Source organism: Baudoinia panamericana, assembly GCF_000338955.1.
Source record: "Baudoinia panamericana UAMH 10762 unplaced genomic scaffold BAUCOscaffold_3, whole genome shotgun sequence".
In the NCBI taxonomy this organism is placed as follows: Eukaryota; Fungi; Ascomycota; class Dothideomycetes; order Mycosphaerellales; family Teratosphaeriaceae; genus Baudoinia; species Baudoinia panamericana.
Window position 1 is genome coordinate 1,541,009 of NW_006911259.1, and position 16,933 is coordinate 1,557,941.

The following is a 16,933-nucleotide window of genomic DNA, read 5'->3' on the forward strand; positions in this document are numbered from 1 at the left end:
GCAGCTGCAGGTACGCAGCAGCCGGCGTAGTCTGTTATACAGATAGTTCAGGAGCTTAGGTAGCAACTCATAGCACGCCTTCGCCTTCACCACGTTCATCGCTCTCACTCTTTGATCAGCTTATTCAACTGCCTTAGCTCCGTCCACCGACTCTGACTCCCCAACTCCAGCAAATTCACCCTCCGCATCTTGCCCGACGGATTGCCAATGATGACGGGCCTCCACTCCGGATCATCTGCGCCCCAGGCGACACTCCCCTTCTTCGTGGCGCGCTCAAAGACACTGTTCGGTATGACTTGCACCTCCTTCCACCGCACCATCACCAGGATGAAAAGGACGGTGATGACGAGCAGTATAGCCGCGACGGTGGAGATGGCGATCTGTGCGCCCAAGGCGCGCGTCAGCTCGCCACTGACAGCTGTCGCGACGGCGGCGAGGAAGAAGCCGAGGGATTGCGCTGCGAAGAAACCCGCGCAAACGCGAGGGAAGGAGGAGTAGTTTGTTCGTCGTCGCCGTGTCGTTTCCGCCATGGACTGTAAGCGGTGCTTTTGGTTACTGCCCGGTTGGAGGTCGCACGTGTCGAACGTCTCCATGATCAGACCCACCGTCTCCGCCACGGCGAGGTTGGACAAGAAGCCGATGAGTGCGGCGAAGATTGTGGGGCCGGACCAGTTGATGCTCGGGCCGGGCGCGGTGAGGGTGTAGCCTAGGGCCGCGAAAGGGAGGAGCAGGGTGAAGGTGCAGCGGCGAATGAGGTGGGAGGACCAGGTGAAGCGAGGAGAGCGCATGGTCATGCTGTCCGTGCGTTGGGGTTTGTAGCGGGCGCGGGAGAAGATGGAGGCTTTGGCGAGGGGGATGGCGAGGATGGCGCCGAGGGCGAGGGAGAGGGTGGCGAGGCCCACGTACTGCGGCTTCTAGCGGTAGTCACGGGAGAGGAGTGCGCCGAGCAGCTGGGGATGGTTAGCAGGTTGAAGAATGTGTGAGGGAAGTGGTGTGGTGTGGTAGGCTCACCAAGATGACGAGCGTGACCTGCGCGTAGATCCAGGCAATGTACCACGCCAGGACGAAGAAGCCGGGTTGCAGCGTCATGCGCGTAGATAGGATGACGCCGGCCAATACTTCCTGCCACCACCACCTGGGACCTTCATTGGATATGTGTAGCTTCACCTCGCCTCTCGCCACTCTGCGCCTCAGGTTCTCGTCGTTGTCGATAAAGTGGGCAATCGAACGGCGGTACGGTGCCCTTCGCGTCTCGGGCGCAATGACGTTGACCAACAACACCACCGCCAGCATGATGACGACAATGTAAAAGCCCCAGCTCGGATCCAGACCGGAGATGATGCAAGCCCCGATGCAGAAACCGATCGACAGCGAGCCGACGAAGCAGAAAGACCATAAACCTAGCCAAATGCCCACACCGCCACCCTGTCTGCGAACATCATCCTGCATCACGATCTCCTGATGCGGCGCTTCAGACATCAAGGAACAGCCAAAGAGATCGAACAGCGTGGGAAGCTGGTTTACATTCGCAAAGCCCAGGGCGAAGCCGGTGAAGGCGCGCGGGATGAGCAGGCCACAGCGGTAAAGCGAATTATTCGGGTCGCGAAAGCCGGCGACTACGAGTGCTTGCGGGAATTGCAAAGGCAGCATGCAGGCGAAAGCGAGGAGGGTATAGGGTTTGCGGCCATGGAGGAGAGGTAAGGGCCAGAAGATTAAGGTTGAAAGACCCAGGCCGAGGAAGAGGCTGGTCGTTGTTAGCCTTATACGGTTGAGATGGAACGATGCATGATTGGGGTTACTCACAGCACATTGCCCAAGATAACCTCGTGGTTCAGATCCTGGATCTGATACTGGATCCGGGGTACCTCGCCGGCCTGTCCTACGCTGTCAGCAACTCCTCTTCCAACGTACCAACGACGCATACATACGTAGATGCCCGCGATCAACCCAATGAACACCGTGTTCGCGCACGCAACAGCCGCCGTGATGCGCTTGCGAAGTGTATGCCACTCCCTCGCAATCGGCTGGCGTCTGTGATAGCGGCCGAGAGAAAACCCCTGGCCTCCTTTCAGGCTAATATGCCGCCTGTCAACATGATTGTCCATCAGCTGAGGTGCATATGTAGGGTGTTGTAGTACTGACCTTGGACTCAGCTTGAGGTTTGCTGGCGGTGTTGTCTGAGAGTCTGTGGTAGGAGGTGCTGCCCTTGTGTTCGTGAGGGTTGAGACTTGGGCGGCAGGGTGGGAAGCGTCAGGGACGCGGAAGTAGCTGGAGATAGGTCAGTCACAATCTGTCACCAACGCATCAGGGGACCGCATACGCTGGCTCGAAGAGGCCATCCGCTACAGCTTTCCTGCTCCGCTGCGGCAAAGTCGCTCCCTTCGCATCCCGCGCCTCCATCATTCTCGACGGAACAGCATCCATACGCGCTTGTGGAAGTGGCGTCAGATCACTCCCGGTCGCGCTTCTATCCTTCAAAGGCAGCGGCGCTGGTCGCACCTCAAACCCATCCTTAGCCCCCTCACCCACCCGTCCCCTCTTCCGCTTCGGCTTCGGCTTCTCCAACACCCGTTCAACAACAACACTCCGTCTAACCCCCGGCTGAGCAGCAACAGACTCCCCATGATCACCATAGAAGTCCGCCGCAGCGCCATACGTGGCCCGGAGATCCAGCGACCGTGCTTGTGCGCGTGTGAGTCGGCGGCCAGCGTAAGCGAAATCACGCACGATGGAGTCGGCGGAGGCAGGCTGGTAGAGTCGGGGTGGGGTATTCGTCATTGAGGGTTCGCTCGAAGATGAGACTCGTGCGGCTCGTAGGGAGGTGAGGGATTTGCCGTCTTTTCTGTACTTCTCGGAGACGAGAGGCTGGGCGCTGGATTTTGCGCTGCGGGTGAAGATGGTTGGGGCTGTACCTGCTGAGTCGGCGCGAGTGTGTAGCGTGGAGGGGTTAGTGGGTGTCTCGCTGCCAGAGCTAGACGCATCGTCACCACGCGGATAAGGCTCAATACGTGCACGGTAGTCGGTCATGCTCCGCCCAAGACTTTGATCCATAGGCAAAGCGTTACTAGCCTGCCGCAAAGCCGCAGTCGCCGAGCTCAGTATCTGCGCCACCTCATCCTTCCGACCAGAGCTCGCCGCATCTCTGGCCACGTCCAGCGCTTGCTCCAGCAGGTCCTCTAGCCCGGTGACCGCGCTGTTTAGTGAGCGGTTCTCGCGACGGAGGTTGCGATGCTTGATCACAGCAGGTGCGGGGCCTTGCAGGATTTCCTTCGGCGAAGGCTGATCGTCATGCCGCTCTCGCTTAGTGGGCGGCGGCAGCTTTGTGTTTGTTCGCGACGGCGGAGAGGAGATGTCTGGGCTTGTTACTCTGAGGTGGGAGGGAAGACTTGATGAGGTCGAGGAAGAAGGCGCCATGAGGTGGGAGGGCAGCGCGTGCAGCGTCTCCCGCTTTACGATAGGCTTGGGCATTGTCGTTTGCTTCTTCGGCGGTAGGTAAGGCGGCATATCTGACCGCCCTGAAGGCGACATGGCAGTTTTCAATGGAGACCGCAGCTCGCTTTGTTTTCGCTCCAATATAGGCGAGTCACAGTGTCGACAACTGCTGCAGTCGTCTTCGCACTTTCGCTTCATGGACAGCGGCGCCACTTCGTTGAAAGGAAAGTCTAGTGCTCGATCGACCTTTTGCGGTGAGATACCTCGCTTCGGTCGTCCGCGCTGCACTTTCGCAGATGGCTGTTGCACCAGCCGTTCGTATGATGACGGGTCTCGCTTAGGCAAGGTGGAAGGCATAGGCTCCAGCTCAGTCATTGGGGCGTGATCAGCGTCAGAAGAGATCGTGGTGCTGTATTCAGAAGGCGTATAATCCTCGATCCTAGTCGACTGCTCGCTGACAATACCCAATGCGCGCTTGGCCTGGTGCTTGGTCGAGACAGCGGCTCGGACGCCCGGTCGTGGGTCGGAGTTCAGCGACAGCGTTCGTGGTCGCTGGACGCTCTTCGGTCGATTACGGAGAGAGGCCGATGAACCGATGGCGCGGAGCGATGGGTGACCGCCTACTGAGCTGATAGAGGCACGAGCTTTCTCCCTCTTTGACGGGGAGGGAGCTACTGCAACGAAGCCGGGTACTGTAACGTCAGCGTCCGCCGGCGCAGTGGCGAGCTCGAGACTTGACTGCCATGCTCCAGGTACCTCACCCGGCTTGCTCGACTGCGGCCCATCAAGCCACGGAAGCTTCTTGCGAGTGATCCAGCCTTGGTTCGTTTGCTGTGCAGTCATAGATTTTTCTAACGTGCCATCCTCGAACGCCGCTTTATGCGCGTCGAGCCGTCTCTCACCACTTCCCAGTCGGCGGTCGCGTGGTACACTCGTGAGTTCGACGTTCGTTAGTGAACGGTCAACGGCGCCTGCGGCATCATGAAGCGCCTTCATCGCTCTGCTTGGTGTCCTGCCATTTAGTGCTGACGCCATTCCCGCCGTGCTCGGGACAATGTGTGAAGCTTAGGCCGGGCATTGATAGGAGTGCGAAGTGTTGTGTCGGCCAGAACTCGTAATGGCACACCGTTCAATATTTAGATATTTGAAGCGAGCGTGATGGCCGAGTGCTCCTTGGGCGGTACGGCCGGAATCCGTTCGAGGGTATCGACAGCGTCAGCGGCCAGCGCTAGACTCTAAGGATAGGTGTGTGCGGCAGGATGTGACATGACTCGGACGGTGTTTGAGACCGGAGGAATGTGTGTGAGGCCAAAGAGGAGGTTGTGTACCGGATTCGCGTGGACTTTGCAATGTTTCGCGGCAGCTACGTTAGATATGCAGCAGCTCCCACGTTTAGCCTCGGCGAAGTTCGCGAGCCTTCCCTTTTCACGCTGTGGACGTTCGTAACTTCCGCCAATGGTTGCATCGCTTCGCTCCTACTCCACCCCACCAGACCCAACAACCTCCTCCTCACTCCTCGTACTTCACCTTTCCCTCACTAACATCCGGATACACGTCAAACCGCCGCTGCGTGTATATAGGAATCCCCCTCCTCGTCTCCTCAATCTTCTCATTCCGCAACTCCGCATAAGCAATCCCCTCCTTCTCATCCAACTGCTCCACAATCCCCGCATTGGGGTCAACAACCATACTATGCCCCCACGCATTATACTCGGCCTCCATATCCCGTGCGGGACTACATAACCCGACGTAAACCTGATTGTCCATCGCGCGAGCGCGGGCTTGCAACTCCCAGTGCAGAGCGCCGGTGGTGAGGTTGAAAGCGCCCGGGTAGAGGAGGAGGAATGCGCCTTTGCGGGCGGCGATCATGGCGAGTTCGGGGAAGCGGACGTCGTAGCAGATTGCTATTGCGACTTTGCCGTACTCCGGTAAGTCTACAATGGTGACTTTGTTGCCTGGCGATAGTACTTCGGATTCATGGAAGGTGATTTTGCCGGGGATGTCGATGTCGAAGAGGTGCACTTTCCGATGCGTCGCTATCAGCTTACCCTCCGGATCGAAGGTGAGAGAGGTGTTGTAGTGTTTCTTCGTCTCCGGCCAGTATTCCGGGATACTGCCTCCAACGAGATAGGTCTTGGCTTCCTTGGCCAAGTCGGATAAGGCGTGGAAGGAGGGGGATTGGTCTTTGGTGGGCGGGGAGGGAAGGAGTTGTTCGGCGTATTTGGCGAAGTACTTCACGCCGTACGGGGAGTTGAAGCATTCCGGGAGGACGACGAGGTTTGCGCCGGCGGAGGTCGCTTCGAGCACTTTGGAGCGGGCGCGGGCGAGGTTGGCAGACTTGTCGGAGCCGGTCGAGAGTTGGATTAGCGCGAGCTTGAGCGGTTTCTTCAACAGTTTCGCCATTGTTGACGATATATGGTAGGGAAAGAGCGCAGTGCATTCATTTAAGATGGAAGGCACGCTCGACACTGATGTTTCAAGCGGAGCGATTCCGCTTGCAGATGATCCGTGCACCAGAATTTGTTCGAGGCGCAATTTGCACGTGAAAGTCTTCATTCGCCCAGGACTCGACCAAGGCGGAACTTCGCGATGGCGGTCGAGACGGGCTTGACGGAGGTGTTGTCCAGCTTTACCGCGGCCACGGAAGCCGCGACTCAAGCCCTACCCGCACTCGAGTCGCTGCTGCCGCCGGAGAATGGCATCACGCTGCTCGACACGAAGACCGACCTCTTCCTGGCGTATCTACAGGCGCTTGCCTTGCGCAACTTGAGCGTCATCCGAAGTGTTAAGGAAGGAGCGGAGCTGTCGACTGTGCAGGACGTAAACGAGGAGATTACTAAGAAGCTGGTTGAGCACCGCGTGTACCTGGAGCGAGGTGTGAGGCCGCTGGAGCAGAGAATCAAGTACCAGGTTGACAGAGCGGTCAAGGCGGCAGATGATCAGGAGCGACTTGCCGCTCAGCAGGCTGCTCACGCTCTTACTGCGACGAACGGGAAGGTGCGGGATGAGGGCGAAGACGATTCAGACTCCGACAGCGAAAGCGATGCGGCAGGAGGAGGAGACGAAAACACGTACCGCCCCAACACCGCCTTCCTCGCCAAGCCAGCCGGCACAAGGGATGATCCCGTAGCGGCCAGCCCGGGAAAGAGTCGCAAAGACGGCGTCTACCGCCCGCCCCGCATCTCCGCCACCGCCATGCCCACCCCCGAGTCCCGCGAGCAAAAAGAGAATAGCAGGAGACCAACTCGCTCACGCATCGTGGACGAATACATCTCCACCGAACTCGCCGACGCACCCATAGCCGAACCGAGTATAGGCAGCACCATCGCGCTGGCCGGACGTCGGACGAAGAACGCCAAGCAAATGGCGGAGGATGCGGAAAGGCGGGAGTACGAAGAGATGAATCTGGTGCGTTTGCCGAAGCAGGCGAAGAAGGATCGTGGACCGAGAAGGGATGAGGTGGCGGGTGGCTTTGGAGGGGAGGAGTGGAGGGGGTTGGGGGATGCGGCGGATCGGATTGGGGAGGTGACGAGGCGGAAAGGGGGAAGAGAGAGTGTGTTGGATCGGAGTCGGAAGCGAGGGAGTGGGAGTGTGGCGGACGGGCCGAGGGATAGTGGGATGGGGGGTGCGTTTGAGGTGAAGAGGAGGAGGTTGGAGAAGAAGATGAGGCGGTGAGGTTTGAGGTGTAGTCACTATCATTGCGTCTTCTTCACCGATCTCGCCTTTATGACGTGCCCTCTGAGCTCTCCCAACCCGGAAGTCCGCGCATACAGCCAATCAAGCAACCAGTACGGCAGCAACAAGCTGACAATCCACATCGCCCACGCCAAGAACCCTTTCCGCACATGACCTGGCGGCGATGGCGCGAGTACCTGATTCAGCACCTCCTTCGCCCACCTCTCCGCCTCATGCTGGCCAGCCGGGTTCGTCTTCCCCGCCATCATCGCCTCGGCCTTCGCACGAATCGGCTCGTACGGCGAGTCCGGGGCGAGACGAGGCGAAGCCGCTCGAGCGTTCTCCCAGAACTGCGTACGCACGTCGCCTGTCACTAGCGTGACGACCTATCGCCACAATCAGAGCTCCAGAAAGTGTCGGGACAAGCAGAGCGAGGGGGTTACAGAAACTCACCTTCACCCCAAACGGCGCCAACTCGACTCTCAACGTATCCCCCACCTTCCCCACCGCCGCCTTGGACGCGGAATAACTGCCGATAAACGGCTGATAGCAACCCGACAGCCCGGCAATACTCCCCGCGCACACCACCACCCCCCTCGCCTCCCGCAGCAGAGGGAAGAAAGCCTGCGTCACGGCCAACAACCCAAAAACGTTCACCTCGAAATTTCGCCGCACGGCGTCCAAGTCCGCGGAGAGGAGGGGGGACATGTACCCGTACCCGGCATTATTGAACAAATAATCCAGTCTCCCGCCCGTGAATTCCGAGGTTTGGGAGACGGCTGTGGAGATGGAGGGAGCGGATGTGACGTCCAGGTGGAGCGTTGCTAGTTTCGTGTAAGTGGGTGTGGGCGAGGAGAGGTGTGCTAGGGGCTGGAGGGAGGCGTCCGGGGTGGTGGCGATCACGTTTATGCTGCGCCGGAGGAGTTCTTGGGTTAGTGCAGAGCCAAGTCCGGACGGGGAGACGCCGGTGATGAGGGCCCATTTTCGGCGGCGAGGGCGGGTGGTCATTTTTCGTCGGGTTTCTGGTTGGGTTGGAGGGAGGGGGGTTTCTTATGTTATATACTTCATTGTTGCTGTTGTGGTAGGCAAGCGTGGTGAAATACTCTTAGCCTGATTGCAGGAAATGGAATCCTTCCATTTGGTGGGGTTTGGTTCCGGCTTGACTTGGACCTTCGACTCCACTGTTTCAGTAGTCAGTACCACAGCGAACGCGGGTTTCTCTCCTTAAATTCGACGATGAAGATGTGAATGCTGATGCATCGGGTCGTGTACTGTGCTCGCACGCTGTAATACTGATCAAGGTGGTGAAGGAGCTGTCTAGTCATCCGCATGGGTACTGTAGCCAAGGGGAAGTTTGACCACAAAGGCCGCGTTCTGCGTTGGTCACGCCCGTATGCGTCTCGATGAATACTCTCCGTACGGAGACGTAGACCTATATACGCAGCCACGAATCCTATGCTGTTGCTCAGGTTTATTGTGCGTCACGACGCTCCGCTACAACGGCAGGTTCCATCTCAGGGGCGATCAACTTGGCGGATACCGATACGACAAGAATTGGGAATGGAAAGTCAACATGTGGCCGAGGAGACTGAATAAGATGGTAAATCGTATCAGGCATGCATTACGAAGAAGTACCCCGACACATTCCGCTCCACCCTTCTCACCCACCTCAAATCGAAGACGACGGCAGCGAGATCAAAGCCTACTTACACTTGGCACCGTCCTGGAAGTCCGAACGCCACTAACAACGAGTACAACCTGAGCTTTCGTGTATTCTTAGGTTCCCAGTTGTGAAAGTAGGGACGGCGTGACGGTGATTGTAGACTTACTCCAGTGAAGATCGCGGTGTTCTGGAATACGTGTGGAGCAAACAATACGCTCATGCGGCATGTAGCGTGTAATGTATCCATTGAGGTGCTGAGCCTTGTCGGGTAATTTTCAGGGCAAAGCACACTCCCACACATCCACTTTCGAGTGGTGACAAGAAGGAAATCTGACCGGTGAGTGTGGTTAAGGCCAAGGAATCCAGCGGGTTCTGACAAGCCGCTGTCGTGGTCGTGAGTCCATGAGATCGGCACCGGTGATACGGAGGGCTAGGCTTACACAGTCTCGCAGATGGCGGACGGTCGGGTCATTGAGTCGCAGCAGTGGATATGTCTTGACGGGTGAATGTTGTCAGCAGCGAGAAGCTTCCGAGTGGAGTACTTTCTGAGGAGAGTTCGGCATAGCAAGTATGTCTTCGAGAGCATGCCAACATACCCACGTCGACTCCGTAGATTGCCAACTTTTTTACTGCGCTCAGCGATTGATAGTGAACGAAAGCGGCGCTATTCCGACATCATAGTCTGGCTTACAGCAACAGATCCTTGACCGCACTCCCAGCCTTGACGTCTATCCTGGCACGATCTACAAACCCACTGATCCCCGCATTCGTCGCTGCATCCTTCGCAGCCCGCTCCCTCTTCTTCCACCCCTTCCCCTTCCCCTTCCCCTTCTCCGCCTTGAGCGCCCGCTTCACATTCCTCAACACCCGCCGGGCCACCGTTCGTGCCAAGGCCAACTCGCCCTTCTTGAACGGTCCGTACAATGACTCCACCTTCACCAACGGCACGTCGTTGATGCCATCGATGCTGACATAAATTTCGGCCGGCCGCACACCATCGGGAGCATTCTTGACGGCTTGACGGCTCTCGTGCAAAACCTTCTTGACGAAATCCTCACGAGCCTCGACCTTGCGCTGACCTTTACTCTTCTTCTGGAGCGGTGCTTTGCTGCCTTGTGATTCGCGACTCTTCTTCTCCGCGCGACGGGCAGCCATCCAGTCACGGCGGACTTTCCGGACGGCTTTCGGAAGCTCTTTGACGACAACGCCTTGCCAGAGACGGGGGTCCATAGGGACAGGCATGTGCGGTTCCCAGCGGAATGTCTCGTTGCCTTCGGTGTCAACGATGGCGAGCGGCTTCTTGTCGACAATATGTGACACGGCTCCGGTGAAGAGCGGATCAGGTTCGCCTTGTTTCCTAACCTTCTTGCTCAGGGACGGTGCGAGTTGTCCGAGGGTAGCGTCGCCAGCAGTGTCTACCACGAAGCCAAGTGATGCGCCCTGGTCTGCATGACCGTTTCTCATTGGTTTGTCGTCAGCCATAATGATGTCGGCACCGCTTGTAGCAGCATTATGAAGATCCGCTTAATAAGGATTGCCCAGCTTCTCCACCTGTTTCGCGGCATACTTCTCCTCTCGCCGCTTGATGTATGTTTCAAGGCTCACACCTTTCTCCTGCGCCCTTTTCATATACTCGTCCAGCTTCTCCTGCGGGTAATCTTTCTTCTCAACCTTCGGCACGTGCACATCGCCCTTAGCTAGGGCATGCCTGTACTCCAGCAACGTCATACCGTGCTTCATTGCGCGGTAGCGGTCGACTTTCTCCTTCTCCTCAATCTCCTTATGTCTGCGCTCAGCGGCAAGAACTTGGTGGATTTGCTCAATTGATTTGTTCTGCTCGATGGCCATGGCTTTGATCTTTTTCAGCTTCTTCTCGCCTTTGGTGGGGTAACGATCAACCGCACCGACGCCTGGGATCTTCCTCTGGCCACCTTTACTGTTCACGCCGAGTCTGACCTCATCAACGCCAGCATCGAACTCATTGCTGGCTTCGTCGGTAGCCCTGACGTTAGCCGCGAGCTCGGCTTCATATTCCTCCACGGTTTTGCCGGCTGCTGCAGCCGCATCGCGAAGCTTGATGATCTTCTCAATCTCCGCCTTCTCCTGAGCCCTATTGGCTCGAGCGTCTCGCTTTCTGCGAGCCGTCTCCTCACGTCTCGCCGTGCGCTCAGCGAGAGTCTCCTTCACCACCTTCTCCTTCGCAGCCCGTTGAAGCCTTTTCTTTTCCTTCCTAGCCTTCCTCTCCTCGAGTGTCATTTCGGAAGGCGGCTTCTCGCCAGTCAGGAACGCCTTCGCAGCTCGCTTGAGCTCACGCTTCATCTTCTCTCGGGCGTACTTCTGCGCCTTGATCGAGCCTTTCTTAGCCTGCTCTGTCCTGTCCGCCAAGCCTGTCTGCGCAATAAGGGCAGCGAGCAGTCCATTCGCGTCCAGCGGCTTCATTACTGCATTGGCGCCAGTAGGAACGAGGCCTTTGCGAATCTCGTTCGGACCGACTGGAATAATGCCCGCCCGCTGTGCCTCTAGCACGAATGCACTGGCTTGCTTATTCACCTCGGCTTCTCGTCTTCGCTCTGCCTCTCTTTCTGCATCGAATGTGCCATCCTCGATGGCTTGCTGCCTTGCGTCTGCTGCATGCTGAATTGATCGCTCCTGCCTCTCGGTTTTCCGTCGTGCGCGCTTCTCCACGGGTCTCTCCGCTCGCTTTCGCTTCCTGTCGAGCATTTTAAGCATGCCGCTAGGTGCGTCTTGTGGATTCTGCAGCACATGCATCTGGGCCGCTTTAGCATTTGCGTCTGCATGCTGGCCCACGACTCGCTCCAGCTTGTCTGGAGGTGGTATATCGATTGCCATCGTGGTTGTAGACTCCGATATAAGCTCGGCCGGAGTGCTTGGCTCTATAGGTGTGGACTTGGCTGGACTTGATCCAATAGTGCCCGGCACACCATCTCCCTTCACGAACCGTCCGTACAGGCCGCCTCGACTCACTCCGTGCTTTTGTACTTGACTCAATACACTCTCTTGGCCCGTGCCCAATGCCTTGAGACCTTGATCGAAGGCGCGCAGCCACCACTGATCCGAGACAGCTGTATGCTTGTTCAGGCCGACTCCAAGTACGTCGACCTTCTTGCTGACGAGCAAAGGCCTTTTGATGCCTTTACCCGTATGATCAAGTGAATGACCGTCACCAAGCCAACCTTGCTTGCGAAGGTAGGCACCAGTGTCCATGCAGCTGGACTGCGATAGAATCAATGAATGCGCAGTAGACTTGGAGAAAGAGCGCGCCAAGATTTCGTTCAAATTTTGGCGGAGCGAGCTGCGAGTGCGGCTGTTTCCGCGCGCTACAGGCACATTCTCCGCCTCTCCGACCGACTGCACTATCTTGCAAACCGCTTTATCTATCGAGCCGAAAATTACACCATGTCTGAACTTTTTCGGAGGTTCGCAAGCCCCAAGATATACTGATTGTGTGCCGAGGCACAACACCTTGTAGGTCGAAGCAGACTTATTCATTGATGACTTGGTCCTGCTTTGCGGAGGTCTGCTCAGTCATCTAGCCTTCACTCGCGGACAGCTCCACGCGTTTGTCTGTACGCCAGAATCGGTCATGAAGGCAAGGTAGCACGACACCATCAGATCTGGTGGTGGCACTGCCCGGTAACGTTCGCCATCGGTAGGCCAAATAGGGTTTCTGCTTCTGACACTGTATGCCGTACCTACTCCACCGGGGGAGCAGGCTTGTATTCTGTGGAATTCTCATTCTCCGAAGTCTTGATTGCGCTTGCTGGCCAGGATATCAGGATGTGTTTCCCAGAAAGCGTCGCCTATGATGTCGACATTCTCCACAACGATTGTGGCCTTCTGTTTGCGCTTACGCTCCTTCTCCAGCTGTGTTTTGCTGACCGGAATTGGCATTTTGATTGCTTCCATCGAACCATTGGTACCCCCAGTTGTGCAGCTGCTTGGTTCCTGCGACCGGTGAACAACGGTTCCCTTCCGATAGATCTGCGGCTCCTTGTTGTAATTGATGCCGAAACGTGAGAAGAGAAGCTCATTCTTGTCACTGGAGACGGTACCTTTCAGTTCCTGTTCAGCTTCTGTAGCTGTCAGGCCGCCTTTAAGCACAAGACTCCAGAAGGTAGTATTGTAAAGATTGTTAATGTGGCAATCCGCTTGCCGCCAGCTCAGATAATCCCGCAGTACCTTACGCTTCGGATAACATACGCATCGTCCATCAAACGTCGGAAACGGCCTGGTCAGTGGCTTGTCGGGGAAGTGATTGGGCCACTGCATGCAGTATTCGGCTGTGAAAGCGGTGGCAATGCTCGTAGCCAGCTTAGCTGCACGTCGCTCGAAGAGCGTTGTGGATTCGTAAAAGACGAAACTGTACTCATCGCTTTGCCCGTAGGCAATGACAACGTCAACAAACGAGCGTAACACCTCAACTGCAGCGTCATTCATCAATTTCAACGCTCGGAAGTCGTTGGGCTTTTCAAAGTCGTACTTCTTGCACAACTTGGTAAACCCACGGCCGTCAATGCGGACAACGATCCAGTTCGAAGGCGGCAGTGCGTCCCGTTGCTCGAAGTTGCGAACGTATCCGAACTCACTGTTCGCCATGCGAGTTTAGGTGTCTGCAAGGAGTCGAAATTGAAAAGGCATCCCGGGTTAGTAACACGAACAAGATATCCTGGGCATGAGTGAGAGAGTGGGTCCAGATACACAGCTAAGACTTCATTCTGAGCTTGTGCGGCCTAGCCGGTAACTGGGTTGGAGTTCAGGCAAGCATAGGAGTATTGACGAATAGCGATTGGAAGTTGTCCGTTTCAAGGTCTTCCCAGTCGCGCTCATCCAAGGTGCGCTTCGGTCCGGTCCACTGATCGTGAACCACCCCGGACAAATAGCAGCCTCCCCCGCCGTTGTAGCAACACCAGCAAAACAGCTGCAGTTCAATTGCTCGGCTTCACACGTGCGATACTCAGGAGCTTTTGACCGGCCCTTCGAGTCTGGAGCCAAACCTTTCCACCCGTCTGAGGTTTCCGTCACCGGGGTCTTCATAGCTATACCGCCGAAGAAACGCGAAGGTCTTCTTCGGAACTGCATGTGCTGCTCGGAGGCGGTAGGAAGGGCACCAATCTTTACTTGAACTGACCCTTGCACCGTAGAGTGTTGCGCCTGGTCACGGAACTTCAGCGATATGCGCACCGTTGCATCTATCGTTTGGAGGCCGGTCAAATGACCAAGGGGTACAATCGACGGACAAGAAAGTGTGGAGTCATGTTGCAAGCTTATCCGTATGCTAAGATTCACTAGGCGTCGATCAACCACCGTAAAAGGAAGGCCCAATACCAACCTACCGTGAGGTTTCCACGCTACTCTGTCGACCATTCTTTGTAGTCCACCCACCGAGGTTCTACGGCGTGAGCTCCTGCCTTATCTAGCAGTCACCCGATGCCCGCGTTTCGCAAAGGCAACTCTTCGTCTTCTCTGGTTGGCTTGAAGATCTCTCTGGGCATTATCTCTTCATCTACTATGGGACGCGCAGATTGATCGTCCGAGGCAATTTCCAAACCACCCACTCAGACACAGGCATCGCAAACGATAGATGCGCGCCTTCCAATGCCGTCTACGTGATCCTCCTGCAAGTCTAATATATAGCATTGCCACCGCCGGCGATAATTCAAGCCCGAGAGGGGGCGGAACGCATATAGTGAGCTTTGCCCAAGTCGCAACGAGCATATTGCTTCCTCTTCAGCTTCAGAGATCCGGTAGGCAGTTCTCATCATGCGTTTCCACACTCTTCCCCTCATGGCGTTCTGCGCCACTTTCGCTTGGGCTGCACCCACGCCAAAAAACTCCGGTCATGTCCTCCACGAGAAGCGTACACCAGGCTCATTGTGGGTCAAGCGCGAGAGATTGTATGAGGACGTCAAGCTTCCCATGCGGATAGGCCTCACTCAGAGCAACCTCGACAAGGGACACAGCATGCTTATGTCTGTGTCTCATCCCGAATCTCCGAACTATGGCAAGCATTTCTCGGCTGAAGAGGTGATTGACATCTTCGCGCCGGCAAATGATGCTGTTGAAGCCGTCAAAGCATGGCTCGAGTCTGCAGGCATCCATGCGAGTCGTGTTTCGCAATCGGCGAACAAGCAGTGGCTGCAATTTGATGCAAAGACCTCCGAGGCTGAGGAGCTATTTCAGACCAACTACCACTTCTATGAGCACGCCGGCTTAGGTGCAACCAGCATCGCTTGCGACGAGTAAGCATGATCTGGATCAGTGCAGCATTGACTGCGCATCGAGCTTACACGCACCAGGTACCATGTCCCGGCGCATATCAAGCAGCACATCGACTATGTCACGCCCGGAATCAAGCTCTATGCAAATCGCGCACCAAAGGCTGCAGAGTCGGACATCGCAAAGCGCACTGCGATCGCTCCCAATCGCAAGCCCAAGCCACCGCCAACGAAGCCCATGCCTCCGGGCCTGCCAGCACTGGGAAGCCTTGGTCTTGCTCTCTGCGACGTAGTGATAACACCAAATTGCATCATGGCCATGTACAACATCACGAACAGCACGACGGCGCAGCCAGGAAACGAACTTGGCATATTCGAAGACCTCGGTGACTATTACTCCCAGACGGACCTCAACCTCTTCTTCGCAACACTGGCACCTTACATACCGCAAGGGACCCACCCGAAGCTGGACGGTATTGACGGTGCCGTGGCACCGACTACAAACCTACTCAATGCTGGTCCAGAGTCAGACCTTGACTTTCAGATCTCATATCCTATCATCTGGCCGCAAAACTCGATCCTTTTCCAGACTGACGACCCGGTATATGAGTCCAACTATACCTACGAAGGCTTCCTGAACAACTTCCTTGACGCCATTGATGGCTCTTACTGCACCTACTCGGCATTTAACGAGACTGGCAATAGCCCGCTAGACCCGCCTTATCCGGATCCTGCAGCCGGCGGCTATAAAGGGTCTCTGCAGTGTGGTGTCTACAAGCCTACCAATGTAATATCAATCAGCTACGGAGGCCAAGAAGCTGACCTGCCAGCGAGCTACCAGCAACGTCAGTGCAATGAGTTCATGAAATTGGGAATGCAAGGTGTCTCAGTCTTCGTATCTTCTGGCGACTCTGGTGTTTCCGGTCCGGCTGGTGACGACAACCCAGATGGCTGCTTAGGCCCTGGCGGAACGATCTTTAGCCCCGACTTCCCAGCGACCTGCCCATACCTCACCACTGTCGGAGCGACCTATCTTCCTCCTGGAGCCAGTGCACAGAAGGACCAGGAAGTAGCTGTCACGCGCTTCCCATCCGGTGGAGGTAAGCGTGCCGACGTTGTCGTAAGCCCTAACGTGTGCTGACCGGCTATGCGTGCTCGAAGGTTTTAGCAACATCTACCCCATCCCCGACTACCAATCTTCCGCGGTAGCGAACTACTTCGCAACGTCCAATCCACCATACCCTTACTACAGCTGCACGTACAACTCATCCTCGTGTTACACTAATGGCGGGTAAGCAGAGCGCAGAATAGATCATCCCACGAATTTCCGAGACTGACAAGCTGACTCTTCTGCCCATCAATCAGGATATACAACCGGGCTGGCAGAGGGTACCCAGACGTCAGCGCAATCGGCGACAATGTTCTTATTTTTAATGCCGGCGCTCCGACACTGATTGGAGGCACATCTGCCTCGTCGCCGGCCTGGGGAGCCATCATGACGCGCGTCAACGCTCAACGGCTGGCAGCCGGCAAGTCGACCGTCGGATTCATCAACCCAACGCTCTATTCCAATCCCCAAGTCTTGCATGATATCACTGTCGGCAACAACAGCGGGTGCGGGACTTCAGGGTTCTTCGCGGCTAAGGGCTGGGACCCAGTAACAGGACTGGGTGAGTGGAGCTCTGAGTGACCGTATCCAATCCAGACCCATGCTGACTCTATGACTGTAGGGACGCCGAACTACCCTGCGCTGCTCTCACTGTTCATGGGCATGCCATGAGAGGATGGAACGATTGTGGACGATCTGGATGGCCCATAATGTGCAGTGCTATCAATTAATGCATCTCGACGAGCTTCACGATTGGATTTAGATTCCCGTAACATAGCTTATAATGCAGGTTTAAGACGCGAGCAACTCTCGATTTAT

At 56.3% G+C, this 16,933-nt stretch overlaps 7 protein-coding genes across 7 annotated transcripts; 1 reads left to right on the plus strand and 6 right to left on the minus strand.

Moving 5' to 3' along the window:
• Positions 1–104: 104 nt before the first annotated feature.
• BAUCODRAFT_146258 (uncharacterized protein) lies at positions 105–4,467 on the minus strand (the record flags this gene model as incomplete). Its single annotated transcript, XM_007676028.1, has 6 exons — positions 105–914; positions 1,012–1,744; positions 1,804–1,874; positions 1,929–2,085; positions 2,143–2,268; positions 2,321–4,467. The coding sequence occupies 6 exons, from the start codon at positions 4,465–4,467 to the stop codon at positions 105–107; spliced, it is 4,044 nt and encodes a 1,347-aa protein (XP_007674218.1).
• A 474-nt stretch (positions 4,468–4,941) lies between these two features.
• BAUCODRAFT_22550 (uncharacterized protein) lies at positions 4,942–5,835 on the minus strand (the record flags this gene model as incomplete). The annotated part of the gene is made up of 1 exon (XM_007675269.1): positions 4,942–5,835. The coding sequence occupies one exon, from the start codon at positions 5,833–5,835 to the stop codon at positions 4,942–4,944; it is 894 nt and encodes a 297-aa protein (XP_007673459.1).
• Positions 5,836–6,867: 1,032 nt separating this feature from the next.
• Positions 6,868–8,307, minus strand: BAUCODRAFT_398672 (uncharacterized protein). The gene is made up of 3 exons (XM_007676029.1): positions 7,561–8,307; positions 6,997–7,493; positions 6,868–6,871 (listed from the first exon to the last, which is right to left on the minus strand). Exons 1-2 carry the CDS (start codon positions 8,113–8,115, stop codon positions 7,128–7,130), a joined length of 921 nt encoding a protein of 306 aa, XP_007674219.1. The 5' UTR covers positions 8,116–8,307; the 3' UTR covers positions 6,868–6,871; positions 6,997–7,127.
• A 1,150-nt stretch (positions 8,308–9,457) lies between these two features.
• BAUCODRAFT_146262 (uncharacterized protein) lies at positions 9,458–10,252 on the minus strand (the record flags this gene model as incomplete). Its single annotated transcript, XM_007676030.1, has 1 exon — positions 9,458–10,252. The coding sequence occupies one exon, from the start codon at positions 10,250–10,252 to the stop codon at positions 9,458–9,460; it is 795 nt and encodes a 264-aa protein (XP_007674220.1).
• A 1,437-nt stretch (positions 10,253–11,689) lies between these two features.
• BAUCODRAFT_53708 (uncharacterized protein) lies at positions 11,690–11,995 on the minus strand (the record flags this gene model as incomplete). Its single annotated transcript, XM_007675481.1, has 1 exon — positions 11,690–11,995. A coding segment is annotated over one exon (306 nt), but the record flags the coding sequence as incomplete, so codon positions are not given.
• Positions 11,996–12,523: 528 nt separating this feature from the next.
• BAUCODRAFT_66046 (uncharacterized protein) lies at positions 12,524–13,387 on the minus strand (the record flags this gene model as incomplete). Its single annotated transcript, XM_007675599.1, has 1 exon — positions 12,524–13,387. One exon carries the CDS (start codon positions 13,385–13,387, stop codon positions 12,524–12,526), a length of 864 nt encoding a protein of 287 aa, XP_007673789.1.
• A 1,164-nt stretch (positions 13,388–14,551) lies between these two features.
• BAUCODRAFT_104269 (uncharacterized protein) lies at positions 14,552–16,916 on the plus strand (the record flags this gene model as incomplete). The annotated part of the gene is made up of 5 exons (XM_007676031.1): positions 14,552–15,030; positions 15,088–16,106; positions 16,168–16,279; positions 16,372–16,676; positions 16,737–16,916. The coding sequence occupies 5 exons, from the start codon at positions 14,552–14,554 to the stop codon at positions 16,784–16,786; spliced, it is 1,965 nt and encodes a 654-aa protein (XP_007674221.1). The 3' UTR covers positions 16,787–16,916.
• Between the last annotated feature and the right edge of the window lie 17 nt (positions 16,917–16,933).